We start from the raw sequence: 9084 nt of genomic DNA, 5'->3' as shown, positions 1-9084 counted from the left end.
TTTTTTTTTTTTTTTTTTTTTAGAAAAGAGGTGGTCCTCTGGCTGATCAAGATCGCATCTTTACAAATTTATATGGCAGGCATGATTGGAGGTTAAAAGGTGCCATGAAAAGAGGAGATTGGTATAAAACTAAGGAAATCATACAAAAAGGTGCAGATTGGATTATCAATGAAATCAAAGTGTCTGGTTTGAGAGGACGTGGAGGTGCAGGATTTCCATCTGGCATGAAATGGTCTTTTATGAACAAACCCTCTGATGGAAGGCCAAAATATCTGGTAGTTAATGGTGATGAGGGTGAACCTGGCACTTGTAAAGATCGTGAAATTCTTCGTCATGATCCACATAAACTTGTGGAAGGTTGCTTAATTGCTGGTCGTGCAATGGGAGCATGTGCTGCATATATCTATATTCGTGGTGAATTCTATAATGAAGCATCAAATATGCAAGTTGCCATTGCAGAAGCTTATCAAGCTGGTTTAATTGGAAGAAATGCTTGTGATTCTGGTTATGATTTTGACATCTTTGTACAAAGAGGAGCAGGTGCATACATTTGTGGAGAAGAAACTGCTCTGATTGAATCTATTGAAGGAAAACAAGGAAAACCTAGATTAAAGCCTCCTTTTCCAGCTGATGTTGGATTATTTGGATGCCCCACCACTGTTACCAATGTTGAAACTGTTGCAGTAGCTCCTGTACGTATTCGATTTTGATATATTCTTAGCATTATTAGAAAATACATATATATATAAAATTTTAATTCTAAAATTAAAACTTCGATATATAGACTATTTGCAGACGAGGCGGAGCGTGGTTTGCGTCATTTGGTCGTCCACGTAATCATGGTACAAAATTATTTAATATCTCGGGGCACGTGAACAATCCCTGCACCGTGGAAGAAGAAATGTCCATTCCTTTAAAAGAACTCATTGAAAGACATGCTGGTGGAGTAATTGGTGGATGGGATAATTTATTGGGTGTAATTCCTGGTGGATCTTCCACTCCCGTTATTCCGAAAAAGTATTTTAATTATATTTATTAATTAATTACAGAGTTTAACAACTTTTAATTCAAAATTAATGATTTTGTAGTGTATGCGATACAGTGTTGTTGGATTTTGACGATCTTGTCAGAGTACAAACTTCTTTTGGTACTGCAGCTGTAATTGTAATGAACAAACAGACCGATATTATTAAAGCTATCACACGTTTGATCAGTTTTTATAAGCACGAATCGTGTGGTCAATGTACTCCGTGTCGCGAAGGAATAAGTTGGATGTATAAAATAATGAGAAGGTATGCAACTTCTACTTATTTTTATTTTATATTGAAGTAATTAAACTATAGATTTGAAAATAGTGAAACAAATTTGTGTTTAGATTTGTTCAGGGACAAGCAGAAATACATGAAATAGATATGCTTTGGGAGTTGACCAAACAAATTGAAATGCACACTATCTGTGCTTTGGCGGATGGTGCGGCGTGGCCAGTTCAAGGATTAATCAGGCATTTTAGACCGGAAATAGAAGCACGCATTACACAACACAAACAAGCTATATCAAATTAAAGGTATAGAGACTAGAAGCCATTGAACGTTCCAATAATTGTCAAACAAATGACTGAACAATGTGTAGATATATTTATACTTGTAAGATATATTTATTTACAGTGTATGTAAGATGAACCAAGGTGCAGTGTAGTTGAATTTCCTATGTAATTCTGCTGGACTTTGTTTCTCTTTTAATGGTCCGGTAAATAAAAATGATAGAAAAACGTAATTTGTCTGTATTAATGTAGAAGCAGACAGAAATCACATTTTTAAGATAATTTAAATTCTTTTTATATCTGAAAAAGTCTAATGCAAAGAAAAATAATTCCATAATACGTATAATCGTAAAGAATTCGAAGAAGAATTTCTAATGGAAACTAAACATTTTCAACAATACCTTTATAACACAAAAGGATATCGAGTAATTAAATTAAAATTAAAATAAAAAAATACTTGAAGAGAATTGCATTTTATTTCAACGATATCGGAATTCAAGAAAGTAACAGCCTCAAGCTTCGTTTGAAATAATATCGTTACAAGTGATCTCGTTCGTTCTCATTGAGAATCTAACAAGTTATAGCAAGTATCAAATTATAATGTAACGTGATAAAATTAATAATTATTCGTTTCTATAAATTTTTAAATGTACAGAATGATTCAATTGTAATATTTATCAAGATTAAGTTTTCAATTTTTTTTTTTTTTTTATAAATTCAGAATGATAATATTAAAAATGATTGAATCATTCTGTATATTTCAAATAATCATATTTAACATTTTCTTTTTGCGTCAAAATATGTATATATTCTTTATAAATTGAATATTTTCAGAAAGCAAAATATTTAATATTTTTAAATACATTTTATATCGAAAAAAATCAAAGAATGCGCGTAGAAGAGGGAGAACCGTTGCGAGACGAGATAAAAATCGAAAAATAAAAAGGACATTGGCACACGACGTGGTATACCGAACGATACGTTGCATTTATTCGTTCATTATACAAGAAAAAAGTTTTCTAGCACTAATGTTTCCGCTGACTACGGATACAGATAATAATGTCGCTCGGATTACGGTACAATGTGCGTATACAATATACAATATATATATATGTATATACATACAAAAGCGCTCGCTCGATTTACAGACCGATATCTTTTTCTCTCTCACATATTCTCACTCATTCTCTCTTGTTCTTTCGCTCTCTCTCTCTTTCTCTCTCTTTCTCTCTCTCTCTTTCTCTCTTTCCTTTTGTGTCTCAAAATCGGGACTGTCTTTTGAAATTCCTCATTTTTCCTCTTTATTCTTCTATATTTTTTATTTCTCTTCCTTTTTGTCTTCCTTTCATTCAATATATCATCGAGAATTAATTCTTTCTTCTTTTTATTTTACTTAAATAAAATTAAGCTAGCCGTTATAATATCGGGATAGCTTGTTTTTCTTATTTTTTAAAATTTTTTTTTTATTTTTTACTTTTTTTTATTTTTTTTTTTTTTCTTTCATCTTTCTTTGCAAGCTATTCCGGTGAGTTAGTAAGCGCACACACTGTCTTTTATGATAGGTCCGTTGTTACGTTATCTCCCTCCTATCTCTATCTATCTAAAATCTCTGTTTCATTGATTTTTGTTTTGCCTCTTGCTCACGAGAATCTGGGGAGGTGAATTGAATGAGAATTTTTATATATATATATATATATCTCTTTTTAATATCTTCTCATTCGGTTTCATCCTTTTTTGATTAATTTATTTTTAATAGCTGGCGATTATTACAAAGCTTTCGTATAAAAGATGGTTTTTGTTCCCTTCTTGACGATGTCAGCGATTGAACTTCCAGTAGTAAATCATGTTCCCTGAAGAGGAATCGACTTCATAATTTTATTGAACTTTCTCCAAGAGAACGTAATTTACAAGATTAAGTCGGATATAATCCTTAAAAATCACATATCTTATAACCCCTAAAAATTCACTTCAAAATATCCATTCTATATGCATTATTCAATGAACCAAAGATACCAAAAAAAAAAAAAAAAAAAAAAAAAAAAAAATCAGATGATAATTCAACTTAAAAAAAAACAAAATCAACCAAAAATTGCTTTGTAAAAAAGTTCACAATATATATTCCAACAAAAAGACAACAAGTCTTTCAGAAAAAAAAAAAAAAAAAAAAAAAAAAAAATCAGATGATAATTCAACTTAAAAAAAAACAAAATCAACCAAAAATTGCTTTGTAAAAAAGTTCACAATATATATTCCAACAAAAAGACAACAAGTCTTTCAGAAAAAAAAAAAAAAAAAAAAAAGAATGAATATAATTAATCTTCATTTTCAATCTCATCAACAAAAAGACTCAATATACAAATCATATACAAAGATATACAAAAGAATAAGATGAAAAAAAAAACTTTATCTTTGGCTCATCAATATTATTCTTCCAGATGACCAGAAGATCCCGAAGATCACATTTTCATCACCTCTCCCGGACCTCCTGAGCACGCGATTAAAAGCCTATGTATAGCCCCGCTAGAGGAAACAAACGTGACTCGTAGCAAAATAATGTACGACGTTAATCTCGTTATTTCACTCGCTCGATTGTACTTGTTGCAAGTCCTGCCATTTGGACGCGGTCTTTTTCGACGCGCGGAAACAAGGTACACGTACACGATATGATTTGAATTAAGTATCTCTCTTTTTCTCTTTTTCTCATTCTCTCCCTCACTCTCTCTCTCTTTCTCTCTCTCGCTCTCTCTCTCTCACACACACCCACACTCACGCGTATCGTTATCTTTCAGGCGTATACAATCACGCTCTCTCGTTCTCGTTCGCCGGACACGCGCTCGCGCTCTTTGGCATGATCGTTGGCTATATCCTTCTAGCAAGATCACGCTTATTGTTGGAGACCTGTGCTGCTGGACCTGCGCCACTATTTAGTTTCCCGTATATATAATCAGCCATAAAAATAGACACGTCTCTATTGCAGTTTGCTACGTCAGCCCCCGTCTGCGCGGCTCTCGAGGATGAATTATTGAATAATTCTCAGTCGTGATTTTGTCTTTCTTTTCTTTTTTTATTTTTACTCGTTCGCATCGCGAACGTTTCGTTCAAAGAATAAATGGATGGATGATGATTATAGATGATTTCGAAAGTAAGGTAGAATGATAGAAAATAAAATAGAAATTGAATTTTTTGATGATAACGATCCAAGTATAAGTTGAGTGAATGATGGTTTGCTTAGATTAGGGAGCGATGTTTCCATGTTTGAGTAATTTGATCAAGAAATACAAACGGTTTTTGAGTGTGGAAAGTGGAATTAAGGGAATAGAAATAGTTTAAGCTTTTAAGGATTTAAGAATACTCCTCTAATACAGTTTTACATAATTCAAACTGTTTTGTTGTTTCGTTGTTAACTCTCGATTGATCAATGAGAATGAAACGTTTGTTATTCTACAGAAAGGATTAAAAATGAAAGAAAAGAAACGTTTACTCGACTATTACTTTGATCCAAAATAAAAAGCCGAACAAATTGGTAAAAAGAAAAGGACTCGATTGTTCGAAGCAAAAATTTCTCTGTTCGCAGTTGGTAATAATAGAAAAGACCGTCGATTTTTCTCGTCCCTATCATAAATCAAGACCATGAACGATAACGATCCATCCCGGTTCCCGCGGTTGACAGTTGCATCAATCTTCTCTCGTGCTCGCACCGGTGGCAGTGACTGTTTCGACCGACCCGTTTACAGAACCGGTCAGGATCGTTTCATCGATCCGTACCAGGCTGAAGCTTCCTTCTTCTTCTTTTCTCTGCATCCTGAAATCATCATCCCTTCCATGCAACGTAATCGAAAAACTATAATCTATCGATTAACCTGTCCCTTAATCGTCGTTTATCCTTGATCTATCTGCACGAGTCAGGGATCCAAAATATCCTTCAAGATCTCTCACGCTCAAACTTTACATCTATCTCGAGTCGGTTAACGTACTCTACGTATTTTGATCGATCTTCCTCGTTTATCATCTCACGATGCCATCGGAATACCTCGAATGAACCTGTCACTCGTCCTACAATCATCTCTACAGATCGATTACCGACCGATTCATCGCGATATTCTATATAATATTTATATATATTCAAACAGCCTCGAATGTCTGCGCAGACCACTCTCGAAGGAGAGGACCAACGTCTAGGTCTCCTGAATTTATTCGCGAGTCCAGCGACCACCTGGTCACAGGGATGGGTACATGTACGATGGTCGAGATCGCTCGATGGCGGATGGAAGGCACGGGGTAAGGATATCAAAAAGGGGCGTCGAAGGGTGATGACGGCTCGTCTCGATGCTCTCGGCGGACCTCAACTATCGTTCCTCCTCGGCCCAGTCGCTGGCCGCCCAGGCGGGTAGCGGCGTCTCGTACTCCCAGCCGGGGCCGCAGTAGCGCCACGCGTGCAGATACATGACCAGGTCGGATGGTTTCGGGTCTCTGTACTTCACTTTGCACTCGTAGCAGTGCGGATCCACGGTCATCTTGTCGTTCGTGAAACTGGAGTCGGGCGGCTCAGATCCCGTCTGCGTGCCGACCGTCACCTTNNNCTGCTGCTGTTGCTGCTGCTGCTGCTGCTCCTCCTCGGCCAGGCCGGGCGTCGAGGAGGGCGACGAGCCATCCTTGTCGTTGTTCAACGAGACTCCATCCTCCATGTCCAGCTTCGGCTTGAACAGACTCATCTCCGAGTCCCCGTCCATCCCTAGCCAATTCTCCGCGTTGTGGATGCTGATCAGATCCCTGACTAACTCCTGATCCGTCTTCCCGATGTTCCCACCCTTCCCCTTCTCCGGCCCGAACACCACGTGGTTGTACAGAGGATCGTTCACCACCGGGTAACCGAGGTACTGAAGGTGGACGCGGATCTGGTGCATCCTGCCTGTATGAGGCTTGCAAAGGACCACCGACGACTTGCCGTTGTAGCTGAGCTGCTTGAAATGCGTCACGCAGTTCTTCCCCTTCTCCGAGACCTTGCACACGCCGATCTTGTAAGACACCACCTCGATAGGCTCCGAGCAAATCACCTCTTCCTCGGCGGGGAACTCGCCTTCCACTCGACACACGTACTGCTTGTGAACCTGGAACCATGGATCTGGGATTAATTTGGGTGCAATTTGAAATCATCGAGGATTAATTTAAAATTTTTAAACGATACAAAAGTATCCCGATTTCTCGATATATTCGTTTCCAAATCTTCCATGAAAGGATCCTTTCTCTATTTCTCAAATCTTCAACGTTTCCCAATATCCTCGCCGCCTTTTTTCTCTCGGCAAGAAAAAGAAAAAAAATCTATCTCCAATTTCCCTCGTACGATTTCCCCGAAACGATTACGAAACGAACCTGTCTGTTTCTTATTTGGTGCTCCATCTGCCTCGCCTTCTTCGGCGTTCTACCGAAAAGGAGAATACCGCTGGTCAGTCTGTCGAGCCTGTGTATCGTCCTCAGGTTCTTCAGGTTGTACTCCTTGGCGAGAATGAAGACGACCGTGTTGTGCCGGTATCGTCCGCACGGGTGCACCTGCAATCCCAACATCCGAGATTTATTTGCCGAGAAAACACTCGGGCTCCGTGAAAGCGGGGAAAGAGGGACGGGGGAGGATGATCAGAGAGAAGGAGATTGTGCAATTGGACGGATTCTGTTCGGTTAAAAATACCGAATCGGCGTGCGCGAAACGAGAAAAGCGGGCAAGGATTATTGTATTATTGTGTTTGAGGAAGAACTGGATTATTCCTGGAAGTACGTTTCTGGATCTATTTTTATTGTTTCACGTCTTGTTTTGCCTTTAAATTCCAAACGTGAAATCTGTTTCTCTTTAGATCCTTCCTATTTTTAAAAAAATTTTTCCTTTCAATTAACAGATACGGAAAATTTTTGTTCTCTTCGATGTATCTTGTATAAATTCTAAGGCTTGTTCTATGTTATCTTAGGTATAAAATCGATGTATTTCCATCGACCATCGTTTCGACAAAGTTTGCCCGTCAAATTAAAAAAACGATTTTCATGGAACTCCATCGAGCAAACTAAGGTAATGTTGCTACTACGGTGAGCAAACAATAAAGAACGGCGGTGAAAACGTGATGGCGTTCGATCGAAATTCGAGGACGATCCCACGACGCCATTACGGTATCGCTGATGGCCAGCGCAAACGTTTCGACCGCACGACACCGTGTGCACGTGAATGTATACGCACGTGCAAACACGCGACGACCCATTTTCCCCTGTTGCCAATTTTCAAGAGGGGGGAAAAAAGCGATCGACAAAAGGGAATGTGGATTCGATGGCAATGTGGACATAGTGGCGATCTCGAATAGTCACCAGAAGAGCGCTCTAATGAGAAGAATACTTTCAATTGTTGGAAGGATTCGATCCCAATTGATCCGTTTTTGTTAATTCTTTTGGATTCGTAACTTTTTATTTTAACAGAGACTATTGATGATAATTTTTCTTGGTAGAAGAAATTTCGATGATTATTATATATATATATATATATATATAGAGAGAGAGTTATAATATAATTTTTCTTAGTCGAACAAGAAAAATTGTTTCCATTGGAAGATTTATAGGTTACTAACCTAAGAGTTAAAGCTCAATACCACCAACTGTAAGATTTCAATGCCGATGTAATTCCACAGGTTACAGCTCGACTAACAAAAGAACAAAGGATTACAAGGCTTTGTGTGCAATTGATGTATACCACATTGCATCGAGGATCGCACCATAAATCAAGAAACAGCGTTCATCGTTGACTTAGCCAAATCAACATTCGATCGCGTTAAAATCTACTGCGAATAACATCCCCATAAAAATAACTCGATCCCTTTTACAATTTTGCGAATCGCAGATTGGAAAATCGAGGGAAAGTGGGTTAAAGGGGAATATCAAGAGCGTATCTAATAAATCGAAAAAGCCTTGTTTCAGCAATACGTGGATGGAAGGACGTCGATGGATCGATGGACCGAGGTGTAAATAGTACATAAACAGGAAGTAGCGGCTCGTAAAGACACGCTGACAGCCGGTCGACAACGAGGGCCTCTCGATTTGCCCGATAATCCTGCTCTTCATCCCTCTCCTCGTCAACCCCTCTCCCTCTCTCTCTCTCTCTCTCTTTCTCTCTTTCTTGCGCGTACCCTGTCCCTTTGTCACCGACGTATTGTCTGACCCACTCACTGGCAAACCCGGATGTACTCCAAGTGCATATATATCGCGCTTCCACCCCCACTCACCCCCATTTTTCAGGTCAAACTATTTTTTATCACGGTGAGAAGGTTTCGCCGTGGACTTAATTTTTTAAGGCGATTCTGCTAGAGGGCAGATTCATCCCTTCTTCTTTTATTATACGAATTTTTGTTTCGAATATTTCCCTCCGATTTTATCCCTTTTTTTCCCCTTATATTATCTCGATATTTTTTAGGAAATATTTTTCACTGAATGTAACTAACTTCTCCAAAAAATGGAGAAGTATAATAAACTTCGTTCTCACTTTTTCACAAGCATGAAATAACCACCAGTGTTAC

The 9084-nt window shown here is 38.2% G+C and overlaps 2 protein-coding genes and 1 long non-coding RNA gene across 3 annotated transcripts in view; 1 reads left to right on the top strand and 2 right to left on the bottom strand.

Moving 5' to 3' along the window:
• LOC102677379 (NADH dehydrogenase [ubiquinone] flavoprotein 1, mitochondrial) overlaps positions 1-1773 on the top strand; it is a 2376-nt gene extending 603 nt beyond the window's left edge. The window contains exons 3-7 of the mRNA XM_006614015.2: positions 24-692; positions 785-1017; positions 1089-1292; positions 1376-1564; positions 1649-1773. Coding sequence (XP_006614078.1) covers positions 24-692; positions 785-1017; positions 1089-1292; positions 1376-1562 — 1293 coding nt within the window. The 3' untranslated portion in view covers positions 1563-1564; positions 1649-1773. The remainder of the gene's footprint in view (positions 1-23; positions 693-784; positions 1018-1088; positions 1293-1375; positions 1565-1648) is intronic.
• A 2283-nt stretch (positions 1774-4056) lies between these two features.
• LOC116185402 lies at positions 4057-4612 on the bottom strand. Its single transcript, XR_004150244.1, has 2 exons — positions 4307-4612; positions 4057-4273 (listed from the first exon to the last, which is right to left on the bottom strand). It is a non-coding gene; the product is annotated as an uncharacterized LOC116185402 (long non-coding RNA).
• Positions 4613-5706: 1094 nt separating this feature from the next.
• Positions 5707-9084, bottom strand: part of LOC102677247 (RNA pseudouridylate synthase domain-containing protein 2-like) — a gene marked incomplete at its 5' end in the record, with an annotated part of 30293 nt that continues 26915 nt past the window's right edge. The window contains 2 exons of the mRNA XM_006614014.2: positions 5707-6648; positions 6911-7087. Of these exons, the coding sequence (XP_006614077.1) occupies positions 5887-6648; positions 6911-7087 (939 nt within the window). The remainder of the gene's footprint in view (positions 6649-6910; positions 7088-9084) is intronic.

This window comes from Apis dorsata, unplaced genomic scaffold (assembly GCF_000469605.1).
Source record: "Apis dorsata unplaced genomic scaffold, Apis dorsata 1.3 scaffold_169, whole genome shotgun sequence".
In the NCBI taxonomy this organism is placed as follows: Eukaryota; Metazoa; Arthropoda; class Insecta; order Hymenoptera; family Apidae; genus Apis; species Apis dorsata.
This window is presented reverse-complemented; position numbering and strand designations above follow the sequence as displayed.